Source organism: Phocoena phocoena, chromosome 3, assembly GCF_963924675.1.
Source record: "Phocoena phocoena chromosome 3, mPhoPho1.1, whole genome shotgun sequence".
Classification (NCBI taxonomy): domain Eukaryota; kingdom Metazoa; phylum Chordata; class Mammalia; order Artiodactyla; family Phocoenidae; genus Phocoena; species Phocoena phocoena.
Genome location: NC_089221.1, coordinates 120,578,734 through 120,596,048, shown reverse-complemented (window position 1 = coordinate 120,596,048; position 17,315 = coordinate 120,578,734). Strand labels below are relative to the sequence as shown.

Here is a 17,315-nt window from a genome sequence, read left to right as displayed (position 1 = left end):
TCTCTTCATATAAATAAAAATACAGGTCCAAAGAAGTCTTTCACAGACCCAAGTATATTCTTGCCTACTTCCCACCCCTACCTTGGGAAATAGTGACCGCTTCTTTGGAGTTTATTGATTCAACACCTTCATTTTACAGACAGGGAAACTAAGTGCAGAGATGTTAAATGACAGGCCATTGGTGTCTCAGAGATCTAAAAAAGGACATCTCCTCCAACAGTCATCCTTTACTGAAAATGTTCCTGGACACTACAGTACAGCTTTACAGTACAGGCGTTGGTGCTCTAACCTCCTCCCTAAGATGAGTCAGTATAAATGAGGCATAGTTTGAGGAAACTGTCTTAGTAGGCACCTAAAGTTAGAACCAATAGAAACCTCGCTCAGCAAATGCAAAGCAAAGAGATTAATCAGTCTCTCTTTTTTTTTTTGGCTTGCTAAATAAGATAAAATGCACTCTGCTAAAACCATTTAACAGAAATATTATGAAAGCCTTCCCCCAGAGTATTTTTCTATTTGATTTGAAAACTATTCCATAGCTTATTATCAAACAAATCAGTAATCCTTCGGCTAATGCAGGGATAAATGGGCAGTCAGAAAATACAATCACCTGGTGTGTGCAACTGAGTATTTACATTTTTCCTAATGAACAAAGATAAGAAAAGTGCAGGTGACTTTAATGTGTAAAAATCACCTCTTAGTGCTAGTGCTAGAGGGGAAAATAAAAGTAAATTACTAACTCAAGCTAATCACTAAACTTGTATAGTCCCTGGCCTCAGCTCTGTTTTGAATCTCTTTTTGGACTTGTCTTGAATCAAAGAATATTTACAGCTACCTCAGTAGGGCAGTTGCTCCATTTTAAAAGATAGTTTAGAAGGCTTTACAATAAGTTTCTGGTCCTTGTTGAATTTTCTTCTTTGTTTTTTTTCCCCCGCTTTATGTTGCTTAAAGATTTATAGCAAGGATTTCTTAACCTCAGCACTGTTGACATTGAAGCTGGATAATTATTTGTTGTGGAAGACTGTCTGCTGTGCATTGTGGGAGGCTTAGCGGCACCCTAGCCTCTTCTCGCTAGATACCAGTGGCATTTCCCGAGTTGTGACAACCAAAAACGTCTCCAGAGGTAGCCAGATGTCCCCTGGGGAGTAAAACTGCTCCCAATTGAGAACCACTGCTTTATGGTATTAGGACAAAAACTGGTAAGCCAGGGAGAATATACCTATTCCATTTGTAGTTGGTAAAAATTAATCGAGTTGTAGCAGCTTTATTTCCAGGATTTTTTCCCATGTTAATTAATATTTGCTGTCTGAGATAATATCAGTTTTGCTTTTTTCCAAAACGAATTTCTAGCATTTCATTGAAAAATTGTTGATTAAGTTCACTTAAATTGAAGGCTAAGCCAACCACACCATTTGGGTTTATCATAGTTTATCGTCTCTCTTCCTTCCTCCGTGGGGGAAAGCCTCTCACTTAGTAAGCAATACTGTATCATTTTGCCAAGTACATTACAGTCCCCATTTAGAAATAAGGCAGTTGAGATTTAGAGACATTAAAAGGTCACGAAGCTACTACACTGCAGTTAGGCTATGAATTCTAGCATGTCTGACTTAAAGCCCTCACTATCCTCTTTAACAGCAGTTCTCAACATGTGATCTATGGGCCCCTGGGAGTCCCCATTCCTTTCAAAACTATTTTCATGATAATACATAGTCTTTATTTGCATTTTTCACTCTGTTGACATTTGCACTGATGGTACCAAAACCAATGATGAGTAAAACTGCTGGTGTCTTAGGGTACAGTAGTCATTGTATTTAACTGCAGTATACTCACAGTTAAAGAAGAAAGCAAGCCAGTTCCACCTAAAGATACCTTTGAGGAAACACTGCACTAATTCACATAAGTCTCCACCCTTTAATGTATGTGTCTTAGTATCCATTTTGTGTAAAGCACTTATGCTGCATATAGTATTTGATGGTTGTCTCAAACAGTCTTACATGTGCTTTTCTTTAAGTTGAGAGTTGAACAAACTACGTTTTTCATGGTATAGGATGGATAAACTACGGGTTTTCAGCCTTGGGAATTTGGCAGATGTTTTCTCAGAGATGACTGAAGTGAGCTTATCGCTTCAAGGAAGACAAGTGACAGTACTTGTTGCCAATCAGTAAAAGTTAGAGTTTCCCAAACAAAATGCAGAATTTTGGAAACCTTGTATCTGCCACTGTGAGCTGGACAAATGCAACTCTTACACTGTATAACGAACTGTGTCAGCATTTGGAAGATCTGCATAACTTAGTGAACCAGTATTTTCCAAATGACTAATGCATGATAGTTCAAAATCACGCATGGGTAAAAGATCCATTCAAAGTACAAGACAGACCAGTGGATTTAATGTAACATAGATAACAAAAAAGTGCACTGATAGGGTTTTAGATTCCTCATTGCAACATGAACGTTTACGAAACGAAACTGTCGATTTTGGGTGCAGAATCAAGAAAGAATATCTACAATTACCTGAACTTAAGTTTCTGAAGGACCATTAACCTTCCCCTGTCTCACAGAGAAGGTTCTTCAAAGCACTTCTCATTCCTTGGGATCCTCCAGAAAGGAAGGAGAAGTTGGGGGGAGGGAGAAAAAAGAAGTTAATGCCTGAGGGTTAAGGAGAAACATATTGTTTGATGATCAGCAAGTGTTGTGTGCCACTACTTTATATAACTCAAATATATAATCTACACAGAAGGTCCTAAAATGGTACTAATAAGGAAAAAGAGTCAAGGGCTTATCAGCTAGTCACTGTCACACAGTTGTTAAAGCACTGGAGCTAGGATGTAAGTCCAGATTTGTCTATATATATAGCTGAATCACTTCCTAGTAGTACTACCATGACACTGAAGCAGCCAAAAGTATTCTGCTGCTCCTACCTAGATCAAAGTTTCTAGGTCCACTGTCATTTCAGTAACACATTTTCATGTATGATATGACCTGTGTATCCTCACAGTGCCTGGCATTCAGATACCAGGAACCATGTGCTGAAAGGGTGTCATTTACCTGCACGTTTTACATGTTTCTCAAGGTGTGTGTAACTTCCATCCATCCGTGATCCTCCTTTCATCAACTGCCTTTCTTGCAAGAAAATTAAACAGAAAAACCTGCTTTATACGTATCTTTTCTCTCTCTAATGTAAACTCAGTAGCCTCAGGAATAACTTGATGTCCAGCACACTTTCCATTTTGAGTGGGAGACAGCATTCAAGTATTCACCTGAAACAACACATTTTGTTATTTCCACTCTTCACTTAAAAGAAAGCACTCTGGATACAGTCAGTTCATAATAGAACCTCTTAGCATCTTCAGAATGTTTGTTTGACACAGCTGTAAACACACACTGAGCAAAAGACCAGGACAATTCAGCTTTTCTGTTCAAAAGCGGGTGTAGAGCTTCCCTGGTGGTGCAATGGTTGAGAGTCCGCCTGCCAGTGCAGGGGACACGGGTTCATGCCCCGGTCCGGGAAGATCCCACATGCCGCGGAGCGGCTGGGCCCGTGAGCCATGGCCACTGAGCCTGCACGTCCAGAGCCTGTGCTCCGCAACGGGAGAGGCCACGACAGTGAGAGGCCCGCGTACCGCAAAAAAAAAAAAGGGTGGGGGGCGTGTAATATGCAGTCTTATTATGGTGTGCTTTTTCTTTCTTGTTGTCATGTATCCTTATTAAAAGATGATGATTCCATATGGTTTTCCTTTGAGTTCTAACCATTTTGTTGAACCCCCGCCCTTTTAGCAGTATCATAGGGTCACAGTTGCAATTGAATAACATTTTGTGTTCATTCATTTCTCCCAGTGGGGTTCACTATAGGCCATCATAGTGCTCATATTTGTGTGACAAAAACTGATTTTTTTTCCATTGATGTCAGTGGTACACTTAGCAGCTTTCCGTGTATTTAGTTTTTATCTGATGTAGCCTAGAATGACTGCCGGAAGGGATGCCGAAGGCCTGACTTAAGTTCCAGATTCTTAGTTGCAGATTTGATCAGTCCATTTGTTCATGTAGTTTTTTTTTTTCTTTTTTTTTTTTATGTCTGCGTTGGGTCTTCATTGCTGCGCGCGGGCTATCTCTAGTTGCGGCGAGCAGGGGCTACTTTTCATTGCAGTGCACAGGCTTCTCATTGCGGTGGCTTCTCTTGTTGCAGAGCACGGGCTCTAGGTGCATGGGCTTCAGTAGTTGTGGCTCACGGGCTCTAGAGTGCAGGCTCAGCAGTTGTGGCGCGTGGGCTTAGTTGCTCCGCGGCTTATGAGATCTTCTCGGACCAGGGCTCAAACCTGTGTCCCCTGCATTGGCAGGAGGACTCAACCACTGTGCCACCAGGGAAGCCCTGTTCATTTAGTTTTAACTTTCTCTCTTGTTTGCCATCTCTAGCTCACAGTTGAGTGGCCTGAACGTGTTTTGCATGTGCTCTAATTATAACTGAGAATTTGGGAATACTGTCCTAGATTTTAGACTTAATACTACTTACATAATACTTATATCAGGCTTTCTCATAAAATCTTGTTTTCCTGAAAGAGAAAAGAATGAACATTTATCAGGTGCCTGCTGGAGGGAGGAACTATGTGCTAGACTTTCTGTGTGTTCTTTTGTTTTCACAACACACACACAGGTGATGTCCTTCGAGTTTACTTGTGAGAAAACAGAGGTTCAAAGTAGTAGATACCTATCCAAGGTCACATAAGCTTTGAAATGGTAGAACTGGGATCTGAAACATGTCAATTTGACCACAAACAGGCTCCCTGATCAACCTCCAACAACTGCGTGACCTCATCTAGAGGTGATGGCATCCTTTTCACAGGGTTGTTGAGAGGACAGATGAGATTCTATTCATGAAAGTGTTTTAATACTATAAAATACTACCAAAGTACTGTTTAAACATTTTTAATATGTATTTCTGTGTCTGTGTGTATATATATGTATATATATATATATAAAATTAGTTGAGGGAACACTGTAGAGTTAACCTTTCAAATCAATAAATATTGCACTTACTTTCCATAAACTAAATATATAAACAACTGGATGGTCCCTAAAAATAGATGTCAGATGACAGAGATTGGCTGAGCAGGAATAGGAGCATCTTCAGAACAGAAGCCAAGGAATTTTTTGCTTCCCTAACACATTGCTCTGTTCACTCACTCCAAGACCTTCCTACTTCTCTGTAAAACTCTGGCCCAGAGCAGCTCAGCTACATTAGTCACAAGTTTCCATTAATCAAGGATGGTTCGTGCCAGACCTACAGCAGAGTCATTTCAGGTTATTCTCTTCCATTGTAGGCTTTCAATATGCACTCAGTACACTCTCCCAAATCTAGCAGGGGATCAATGCCCTGTGATACAGAAGCATCCAGAAATTCTCCTTGACAGTGTTCAGAGAACAATATGAAACCCTGGGGCCTATTCCCAGAACTGGAGTGGTGGGAATGCTGTCAGTCGCTAAGCATCTAGGTAAACATAGGGTTGGCTAGCTTCGTTTGAGGACAGAATTCAGGGGGAGCTTTGGAGTTTATCGACCTAATTATTTAAAGTGACATTTACAAAACAAATTGTCATTCTACAATCAACTTTAACTTTTTAAATATTTATTTATTTAAAATGTTTGGCTGTGCTGGGTCTTCGTTGCTGGGCGGGGGCTACTCTTCGTTGCAGTGCACGGACTTCTCATTGCGGTGGCTTCTCGCTGCAGAGCACTGGCTCTAGGCGCGCGGGCTTCAGTAGTTGTGGTTCACGGCCTCTAGAGCACAGGCTCAGTAGTTGTGGCGCACGGGCTTAGTTGCTCCGCGGCATGTGGGATCTTCCTGGACCAGGGCTCAAACCCGTGTCCCCTGCATTGGCAGGCGGATGCTTAACCACTATGCCACCAGGGAAGTCCAACTTTTAACTTTTATTCCAAAAACAGAATAACAAAAAGATGTTACTTAATAAATATAATTTCTAACCATGTTAATTACCCAATTTCTTAAGTCAGTTTGCTCTGTGATTTAGTTTAAGCATATTTGTAATTGAGATTTAATAATATTATTTATGAATAATTTATCCCTAAATGCCATCTCTTTTAGAGAATAGGCAGATAAAGAAAATCTCAGGGAGAGATATATAGGTGATGAACAATACACTTTTAATGTGTAAAGTTCCAAAATCAACAGATTGCTACCATCCATATGTTTGAAGAACACATGACCAGAGAAGGAATTAGCAGTCTCTAGGAACTATTTTCAGGGACTCTTTTTAGTTACGCAAGGTTAGAAAGGTTAGGAACTCGTTTGAGTTATACAGCACACAATACAGTTTTGGTTCTAAAGTTAGCGTGTAAGATGAACATTCCTTAGAAATATACAACATTGGAAACCACTGTATCATCTATATTGAAGGTTTTATAGTTAACTTTTCCTCTAGCATTAAAGGGATCCCTGTTTCGTTCGTTGGTTTATAAAAATATATCTTTATAAGCAAATGTGGCAAAATGTTGAGAATTGGTGAGTATAAGTAAAGACTGTACATCCATTGCACAATACTTTCAACTTTTGAGTGTTTGAAAATTCTCAGAACAACAAATTAGAAAAGGGATATTTATCTTTTGTAGTGAGAAATCTACAAAATGAAAACAAGACCTAGCAGGAGAAGCAGGTTCCCATTTTCCATCTTTTTCTCCAGGGCATATGTACATAGAGTGGGGAGGGCAGCATAGTCCTTACTGTTGAAAGCCCAGTGCTGGAAAAAAGTCTTACTTGCTGCAAGCCAGACTAGAAAGTTGTAGGAGGTAATGTTTCTGCACCATTCTCTTCTAAGTCATAAAAAACAACTGTCATTTCAGCCAGTATGACATTGGGAATGAGAGATGCTGGACCAAACTTTAATACAGTCATACCTCAGAGATACTGCTGGTTTGGTTCCAGACCACAGCAAGAAAGAAAATGTTGCAATAAAGGAAGTCACTTTCCAGTGCATATAAAAGTTATGTTTACACTATACTATAGTCTGTTAAGTGTGCAGTGTGTCTGAAAAGCAATGTACATACCTTAATTTTAAAATACTTTGTTGGGCATATACCCAGAGAAAACCATAAGTCAGAAAGACACATGCACCCCAATGTTCATTGCAGCACCATTTACAATAGCCAGGTCACGGAAGCAACCTAAATGCCCATCGACAGACGAATGGATAAAGAAGATGTGGTACATGTATACAATGGAATATTACTCAGCCATAAAAAGGAACAAAATTGGGTCATTTGTAGAGATGTGGATGGATCCAGAGACTGTCATACAGAGTGAACTAAGTCAGAAAGAGAAAAATGTCGTAGATTAATGCATATATGTGGAACCTAGAAAAATGGTACAGATGAACCGGTTTGCAGGGCTGAAATAGAGACACAGATGTAGAGAACAAACCTATGGGCACCAAGGGGGGAAAGTGGTGGTGGGGGTGGTGTGATGAACTGGGAGATTGGGATTGACATGTATACACTAATATGGATAAAATAGATAACTAATAAGAACGTGCTGTATAAAATATAAAATAAAACTTAAAAAAAAATACTTTGTTGCTAAAAAATACTAACCATCTGACAATTTTGCAGCATCTGTTAAGTGCAATAAAGTAAAGCACAATAGAACAAATTATGTGTATATTGTAAGAAATTTTAACTCAAGCAGAGGAATGGGTAGAATTGTAATGAGACTTGAATGAAATTAGAAAGATCCCTGTACAATATCTTAAAATTTGAGGAAAAAAAATGATGTCCTAAGGAATCTTTGGCGGTTGATGGAATATATACTATATCTCTTGATCATGGTGGTAGTTACACAATTATCCATTTAACAAACCTCATCAATTGTACACTTATAAATGGTTAATGTTATTGTATGTAAATGATACTTTAGTAAAGGTGATTATAAACAACTCCCAAGCAACTAAAAATTATAATATCTAAGTCCATTCTTTTTAAGGGATACGTTTCTTTTTTCTTTTTTTTTTTTTTTTTTTGCCATGCCCCATGGCTTCTGGGATTTCAGTTCCCCGACCAAACATTGAACCTGGACTACGGCAGTGAAAGTACCAAATCCTAACCACCAGACCCCAGGGAACTCCCAGGGAATACTTAAAAAGAAATTACCTCACTCTTAATTTTGTATAGAAGAATAAAACGTTATTTGACTATACCTGAGTAGGATTTTTTTAATGCTTGCTTGTACTTGAAGCCAGAGTTCAGTGTGAACATGCTCACTGTGGAGTGAGAAGGTAAGAGAACTGTATTTTGATACTTCTGTGACAGTCATGACAGTTAAATCGTCACACTGCTTTCTTCCTTTTTTAGCCCTGGAATGAGACCAGATGTAAGCTCTCCTCCATCCAGCTCCTCAGCAGCAACGGGACCACCTCCCAAACTCTGCCTAGTGTGCTCTGATGAAGCTTCGGGATGTCATTATGGGGTCTTAACTTGTGGAAGCTGTAAAGTATTCTTCAAAAGAGCAGTGGAAGGTAGTGTGTGTTTTGAAGAGTTTTATTATTTCTCTGGTTCCTATTTCTCAGAGTGGATTCTGAAATTTCTATTATATGCAAAGCCCATTAAGGCTAGAAGTCAGTAAAAGCAGGGGGAGGAGGGTAGCTCCTAAGTGCTCTAGTGGGGAAGAGATACTTTAAAAAACAAACTAGAATAAAATAGAAAACTATAAACTGAAGGGAGGGAGTATGGTCAGAGAACAGAAGATAACTAAGAAAGTGCTATCATGTGAAGTGATGGCGTTAGGTTTCAGCAGTAACTAGTGCTCATTGTGTTAGTATTATGGGCTTTAATTCCCATGAATTAGCTGGTTTTAAAGCCACCAACTATTCCAGTCTGGCAAAAATGAGTGATAATGAGAACTGTGAGGGGGAAAAGTGTTTTGTTTTGTTTTCCAATAAGCCAGCCCTGTGCTTTGTGATATAAATGTGGTGTAAGACCTGATCCCTGCTCTCTGGTAGGTCACAGTGTACTTGGAAGTGAAAGATGAGTTAACAGTTACAAGGTACAGAGATTATAATACAGAGGAGCAAGTGACAAAATGCCTGAGGAGGTCAGGAAAGAAGGTGTTTTAGAGAAGGTGACTTCACTTGACAAGTATTATATTCATGTAAATTTTACCCTTGTTACAGATTCAGCCTGCACATCAGCTCCTTACAGAAGGAAAAATTGATTCCATAAGCAAATTATTGAAAGTCACACTAAAATTTTCTAATATGACCAGTGAATCCTCTTAGAAAAAACTGTTTTGTAATTTAGTTATTTGTAAAGCATTTGGAAGGCAGCGTGGCCTGAATGGATTACCTAAAGCTCTGATTAGATAATTAGATTTTTAAAAAATTAACGTATTCATTCACAGTATGGGAAAGATTATTATCTGGCTTCAGTTGAGTTTGCATGTCCTTAAGAGTTAGATGAGTCATTTTCTTTTGTTTGGATTGCTTTTCATATATTAACAAACTATAAAACTACTTGTGTTATCCCGCAGAGAGCACAGGGATGCAGGCTTTAACCAGTTTGGTATCATCCAACTACTGAGTAGAGTCATTAAGTAAAGCCCACCCCTAATTAATGCAATGTCTCTAACAAAGTAGATGTTATTTACCACAGACAGAAGCTTCTTCTTGTCCTTACTTTATTCAGCACTTTCTTCACTGATTAGTTCTTTCCATGGTATATATAAATGCAGTGATAACAGTATTACAGTATTTCTGTACATCAAAGTAATATTGACAAATTTTAATTCTGAAAGTGAAATTCAGAATGAGACAATGGAGCCTTAAGAGAAATACAGGAATTAAAAAAAAATTTTTTTCATTTGTCCTCATTTTAACTAAAATTATTCCTTAAAACAGGGCTTCCAATTCCAATGCCTACAGGGACTGAGTGTGGGTCATTCTGGCCAAATATAATACAACTGGGCAAGGAAGGGCAGTTATTTATGTTAGAGAGTGCAAGCATGCCCTACCTAAAAGCATCCAAATGCAATTTAAAAAAGAAAAAAAAAAGCTAAACATACTACAAATAAGACATCACTGCAGGCCATATGCCCTCTGGCCTTAATCTCTGCTTTAGAATTAAATTCTTACACGTGTTTTAAGGTAAAATTTCATTGAATATTAGCTATACTATTTCAAAATGTATATCATATAAGTATTTCAGTTAAATATGATAGCTAGATTACATGATTAATAAGAAAAGGTTAAAATGTGAACTGTGTTAAGTAAATCCTTTATTTGGACTTAAATTTTCTCCAGGGTCACTTCCAGCTCTAAAATTCTGTAATCATTTGCTAAACTAACTCATGGCAGTTCTACTTTTCCTTTCTAGACATGATAGAAATCTGTTTCTAAGTCCAGATACATATTTTGGAGCACTTTCTTGAACACTTACAAAGATGAAGTTTGTATGATTTTCATTACACTACATTCATTCCATTTTTAACACCTGCTAGATATCATAGGTTGTCCACCAAACTGGCAAAGTATTGTAAATACCCAAACATTTAAATATTTTTAGGAAATTTGCAAAAGTTTTACTCATTTATTATCCATACAACCCAGATCGAGGATTGATATTTTGAATTTTTTTATTCATTATTCTAGGAGTTGCTTTTTTGCATACAGAGAAGAATTTGGGTAGCTCCATTTCTTTAGATGTATACCAGCTGAATGATCTTTTTTTTCGCTGAGTCCCTTTTTCTTATGTTCCCTTTGCACAAATTGCATATAATCTTTGTTGGTGGGTCATAATGGAGATGGATATCAGCTACCCTTCATTTACGATGTACCAAGCACTATGTTTTCTATGTCATACCACTTAATTTTTTTTTTTTTTTTTTTTTTGCGGTACGCGGGCCTCTTTTTTTTGAGGTACGCGGGCCTCTCACTGCTGTGGCCTCTCCCGTTGCGGAGCACAGGCTCCGGACGCGCAGGCTCAGCGGCCATGGCTCACGGGCCTAGCCGCTTCGCGGCATGTGGGATCTTCCCGGACCGGGGCACGAACCCGCGTCCCCTGCATCGGCAGGCGGACTCTCAACCACTGCGCCACCAGGGAAGCCCACATACCACTTAATTAACAGCTCTGTGGGAGCTTAGATGCTATTATGATCCATATTTGATAGACTAGGAAACTGAAGCTCACACAGTTTGACAGAGCTAGGATTCAAACATAGCTGTCTCCAAACAGGCTCTTAATCTCAATGCTATACTGACTTCCTGAAAGGATAAAAATCACATCTCCTGGCAGTTTATAATCTAGTTAAATACTGAGATGAAAGCAATAACAAGGGAATTATTTACTAGCTAGTGTTTATTGAGTGCTTACAATGTGCTAGGCACTATTTTAAGAACCTTCTACACAACTGCCTTTAACCCTTGCAGAAGCACAGCAAGGTAGGTGCTAATTTTCCAACTTTACAGTTGGAGAACCAGAGGGTTCAGAAAGGTTAATAAACATTACTGAGATCACACAGCTAGGCAGTAGAGCTGCAAATCAGACCAAGGGCTTCCTGGCCCTTTGCCAAGTGCACTTTGCACTATACCACACTGTTTTTGAGAGCAGTAAAGAAAGATGCTCAAGCTGACGGTCACAGTTCACATTTGAAACTTGGATACTTCCAATCCAATAGGGTATACAAACTACAGAAAACCCTAGGACATGCCCTTTGCTGTGTTGCCCATTTCCTATACCACTTTCATTATCTTGATCATGTCCAAGCATCACTGTTATATTTACTACCTAATATTCTTCTTGGATCACTCTTCTTTATAACTTTATTTTAAAACAACTTTACTATCCCTACTGTATTAGTTATCTATTGATGTGTAACAAATTACCCCCAAAATGAGTAGCTTAAAACGAGATGTTTATTATATCACGCAGCTTCTGGAGAGTCAGGAATTTGGGAGCAGCTTATTAGCTGGGTAGTCCTGGGACTCTCATGAAGTTACATTCAGACTGTTGGTGGAAGCTGCAGTCATCTGAAGGCTTGAGTGGGGCTAGAGGATCCACTTCCAGCCCATTAACATTGCTTTTCGCAGGAAGCTTCAGTTCCTCATTATGTGGGCCTCCTCTAGTGTTGCTCTCAACATAGCAGCTGGCCTCCCCTGGAACAAATGATCCACAAGAGAGGCTGTGACAAATACGGGAACATAATATCTTTATAACTTAATCTCAGATGTGATATACTTGTCACTTGTGCTGTATTTTATTGGTCACACAGACCAGTGCTGGTACAGTTTGGGAAGGGACTATCTAAGAGTGTGAATACCAGGAGACAGAGACCACTGGGGGCCATCTTGGAGGCTGGCTACCACATCTACCATAAATAGAAATAGAATCAATTGCCAAAAATAGATTTTTACCATAAAAATATAAATACAATGCAAACAAAACAATGTTGAGAAATTCCAGCTGGCCTGAAGGCTCTTCTCCTGACATCTCTCTCTTTTTAGTTAGAAAGGGAATTTACCAAGTGGTAAAGGACACAGGAATTCCAAACTAAGATGTCTTATTGTCTTATCAAAATGATTGACAGGGGGTGACTGTTAGTGGTACATGTCCATGCCTTGTAAATAGTGACCACTATTCTTTTTAGAGATAACACACCCAAAGGCTTGTCCAACTTCATACTAATAACCAGAAAGAGCTGATTAGAACTTACGAAGGTACAATGCCCCCTGATCGTGTAGCTCAGATTCTTAATTGTGCTCGAGACATGCCTGGGATTAAGAAATCATTATTAGCATAACATGCACATTCTCATCTTTTGGTTAGATACAAATAACGCACTGAAACTTTTTCTGTGTTTAGCAATGAGTAATTTTTTCAATTAACTACAGGACAGTGATTCAGGGATATTCTTATGGGGTAGAACTTCTGTGTATTATAAGTGCTTCAATTACGATGGCATCTGTTGTTCCTACTTAAACTGTATAGAGGCTAGAATTATTGCATTAGTGCTTCCATTTCACGTCCAAGTAAAGAAGCTAGCAAACTTACACAATACAGAAAGGAATTGAAACAGCTCGTACAGACATTTGGCATTGGAGGACAACTCTGGAACAAAGCTGAATTGTCGACCATTAGTCAATTCTGTGGCCTATTTCTCACAAAGAATTGAACCTGATACAGTTAACCATCTACCCCAAACTAATGCTTAAGAAGCAGTGTGATTTAACATGTTAGGAAGAAACGAATATAGTTTATTTTCATCCAAGTCAAGTAGATTATTCTATGCATAAAGTATCTTTTCCCAGAAATTAGGCTAGGTACATTCAACCTAATGAATTGATGATTATGATTTTTTCTCTTTTCTTTGAATATGATTTATTTTTGAGCAGACAAATGTCCAGTAGTCTTCTGAAGACCATCCCCTCTAGTGTAAAGACACAGACTCTTAATTATCTAGTGTATCTATTTAGATACGCTGGTCTTGTGTAGGAGGATCCTTTCAATTTTTGCCAGGCTAGCAAATCTTCAGATAGTTTTCTTCAACAAAATAGGGTACAATTGAGGGGAGGGAGAGGGTAGGAAGACTTTCTGTCTGTCCCTTGTTTTGTTGTTCTTTTTAATTAATTTATTTATTTTTGGCTGCATTGGGTCTTCGTTGCTGTGCGCGGGTTGTGGTGAGCCGGGGCTACTCTTTGTTGCGGTGCGTGGGCTTCTCATCGTGGTGGCTTCTCTTGCTGCAGAGCACGGGCTCTAGGCGCGCAGGCTCAGTAGCTATGGCCCGCAGGCTTAGTCGCTCCACGGCATGTGGGATCTTCCCGGACCAGGGCTCGAACCTGTGTCCCCTGCTTTGGCAGGCGGATCCTTAACCACTGCGCCACCAGGGAAGTCCCTTTTAAATTTTCCTTGAAAATTTTTGACAGGTGAAAACTGCATTTCTGCCTCTTAGCACATTTAATACTGGGTGGCAGAAGATTTTAAACAGTAACGATCTTTAGTATTTGGAGTCAAAAAGCATGTGAAATGATGAACAAATCTCCCTAAGTCCTATATACAGTAGCTTAGTTTGCCAAGTCTGTGATACACCTAACTAATTGCTGGCAACCTTAACATAATTGAAGTGTTTACCTATCACTTTATTTAAAAATTTGGAAGGGGAGCACGCTTTATTTGCATACGGTGGTGCAATGCTGAATTAAAGTCATTTTCCTTTTGCGGCTCTCACAGTATTTTTAAACCAGTTTCCTCTTTCTCTAGTCCTCCTTAGCATTAAGTTAGAAGTCATAATAAAATAATGAGATCTTCTATAAATAGAATAAATAAAATACAGAGATCTTCTGTAATTGTTAGAAGAAACAACTGTTTAAAGCACAATTTAAAGAACAGCTTATCAAGAAAGAGGTTACCCCTGGTAGGTAGGGACTGGAAGGGGGCAACAAGAGGGTTTGTGGGGGAACTGTTCCGCTTCTTGATATGAGAGCTGATTACATGGAAGTGTTTGGCTTATGAAAATTTATTAGGTTAGGTGGCACACTTAGGATTTGTGAGCTTTTCTATATGTATACTGCAGGAAAGTTTTTTTTTTTTTTTTTTTTTTTGCGGTACGCGGGCCTCTCACTGTTGTGGCCTCTCCCGCTGCGGAGCACAGGCTCCGGACGCGCAGGCTCAGCGGCCATGGCTCACCGGCCCAGCGGCTCCGTGGCATGTGGGATCCTCCCGGACCGGGGCACGAACCCGCGTCCCCTGCATCGGCAGGCGGACTGTCAACCACTGCACCACCACGGAAGCCCAGTAAAGTTTCTTTTTAATGAACTATGTGTGTCAAACAGAATATGAAAGGCTTTTTATTTTAAGTTGACCTCTCAGCTTTGTAATGAATGTAAGAAAGTACACTATATGTTTCTTAATCAATGCCTTTGGTCCTTGGCTATGTTCCACCCAAAACAACAACAACAGCAAAGAGCCTCTCCATAAAAATATCCTTTAAGGCCTGTGAAATTTTAACAGTGCCTTTATTTTCCATATAGGACAGCACAATTATCTTTGTGCTGGAAGAAATGATTGCATCATTGATAAAATTCGAAGAAAAAACTGCCCAGCATGCCGCTATAGAAAATGTCTTCAAGCAGGAATGAACCTGGAAGGTAATGTAAAAATATCTAAAATGAACTGTCTCTGCATCATATAAAAATTTATTGTTTTACTTTTTAAAATATACATAAGCAGATGTAATAATTAAAAGTAGGATTTTAAATGAGTATTTCATATTCTGCCTAAGTTTATTCACCAACTTTTACTGTACACACTGAATTCAGTGTAGCCAGACTATATGCTAAGAAAGAAAATTATGTAATAATGAAACTTATAAGACTTGAAGAAACATTACTTTGATCTTTCTTATTTCTTTTTTCAACCTCAAAACTATTTGCTACGGTTAGAAATGTTTTTATACTAGATATAGTTACATGTCCATTATTCTGTTGTTTACCTTTTACTTGGCACATATGTGTATATATAAATCTTTTGTTACAAATCTACAGGGGGGAAAAAACTCCTCAAGGAGGCATTGGATGGGTTTTGTTTGTTTTTCAAGCAAAGAAGAAATCTGAAACTAGTTATAAGTTTCATATCCTGGTTTATATAACAAGCTGTATAATTAAAATTGATCTCATCATTTAAAATCTTTCCTCTGGAAAAAATGTTTGGAATTTTGCCTTAGTTGAAACTGCAAGTTCCATGAAGGTGGTAGTGGTGATCTAGTAACCCCTGTGCACTTTGATTCAACAAGTACTCACCAAGGCAAGCACTATTCAACAAGTACTCACCAAGGCAAGCACTAGACGTAAAACAGTGTCTGCATTGAACATCAGTAAAATAGTGCCTGTATTCAAGTACCTTACTGTCTAGTTAGGTTGCAGAGTCAATCACAAAATGGTACAGCACACTACAAAAGGAATAGAGAGCTACAGGAGCAAAAGGAAGGTCACCTAATTCTGTCCTAAAAGGCAGGGAAAGCTTCCTAGAAGAAGCAACATTGAATTTTAAATCTAGAGAAGTTGAGTAGGAGTAGATGGAAAATAAGGGCAGAGACATGATTAGACTTGTATTTTGGAAAGACTAATCTTGTCAAATATGGTGATATTAGAGGGAGAATGGAAACCATGTGGTTCTTTTGACAGAAGAGAGACTGTTGGTGCTGTCTAGTACACACTGTGTGTATATGTTTTTAAATATAAAGTAGATTTATGGGTGTGACTGTACTCTAATTCCCCAAACCAGACACACAACATTATCTTCTCAGTTCTTCATATTACTTCGATAGCAAAAAAGACAGATTAAATTAGTCTTTTCTTCACCATGTTTTACAGACCTTCATGACACACCAATCACTTTATTACAGAGTGTCAACGTGTTAAACATTGCTTTAAAGAAAATGATAGCTGGGGCTTCCCTGGTGATCCAGCGGTTCTCTGCGCTCCCAATGCAGGGGGCATGGGTTCAATTCCTGGTTGAGGAACTAAGATCCTGCATGCTGCATGGTGCGGCCAAAAACACAAAACCCCAAAAATATTTTTTAAGAAAGAAAAAAGAAAATGACAAATGCCCACCTTCTTGTAGGTGTTACAAAAGCTACAGAGATTGATTACACATTCATGTAGAAGTTCACTTTCAGTACCACAAGGATAATTTCTTCTTGTTACAAAGAAAACCAGATAGTTATTCCTTTCTTACATATCACATCTCTGTGCATATTTTAGTTTCATTTTTCTGTTCTCTCACCATTTAAATAATAGCGCATGTCAGGTTTTAGTGCTTGGTTTATGTATTTTTTTTCTCCAGCCCCAGTTTTTCTACTTTCCTTTAATCCCCATTGTTTTCATCTCAGCTATTTTATATTTAGAAATAAGTTTACTCAAAGGACAAGCTCAAATAAAATTCTGTCATATCCCTAATATAGTGTGGTTGCTTACCCAGTAACATTTTAGATGCTTTCCCAAATACACATCAAGCTTTACTTTGATCTTTGGAGCTTTAAGCATATAATGCTCTTTTGAGCAATTCCTCCCCTATCCCAAGTATAAGGGAATTTTTTTATTCAAAAGAAATAAGATATATCACCTATAAAATAATGATTCTGATGGACCAGGTTAGTAAGTTTGTCCCATTTCTCCTCCTTCTTACAATTTAGTAACAGCTGTAGTGCCCTTTGCCTTTACCTCACCAGAAGACCAAGGCAGCGAGTGACATCTCATTTTCTCTTTATCAAATATACCATCACTGCCATTTCTAATCAGGTCTTCCATTGAAAAGTCAACTTTTTTGAA

General features: G+C 38.7%; 1 protein-coding gene across 2 annotated transcripts in view; it reads left to right on the top strand.

Annotated features, from left to right (window-relative positions):
• NR3C1 (nuclear receptor subfamily 3 group C member 1) overlaps positions 1-17,315 on the top strand; it is a 126,905-nt gene that overhangs the window by 88,245 nt on the left and 21,345 nt on the right. Inside the window, exons 3-4 of one of the 2 annotated variants that reach the window (XM_065874167.1) lie at positions 8,353-8,516; positions 15,018-15,134. In XM_065874167.1, coding sequence (XP_065730239.1) covers positions 8,353-8,516; positions 15,018-15,134 — 281 coding nt within the window. Of the gene's footprint in view, positions 1-8,352; positions 8,520-15,017; positions 15,135-17,315 lie in introns of both variants that reach the window. The other variant, XM_065874166.1, reaches the window with a different exon arrangement.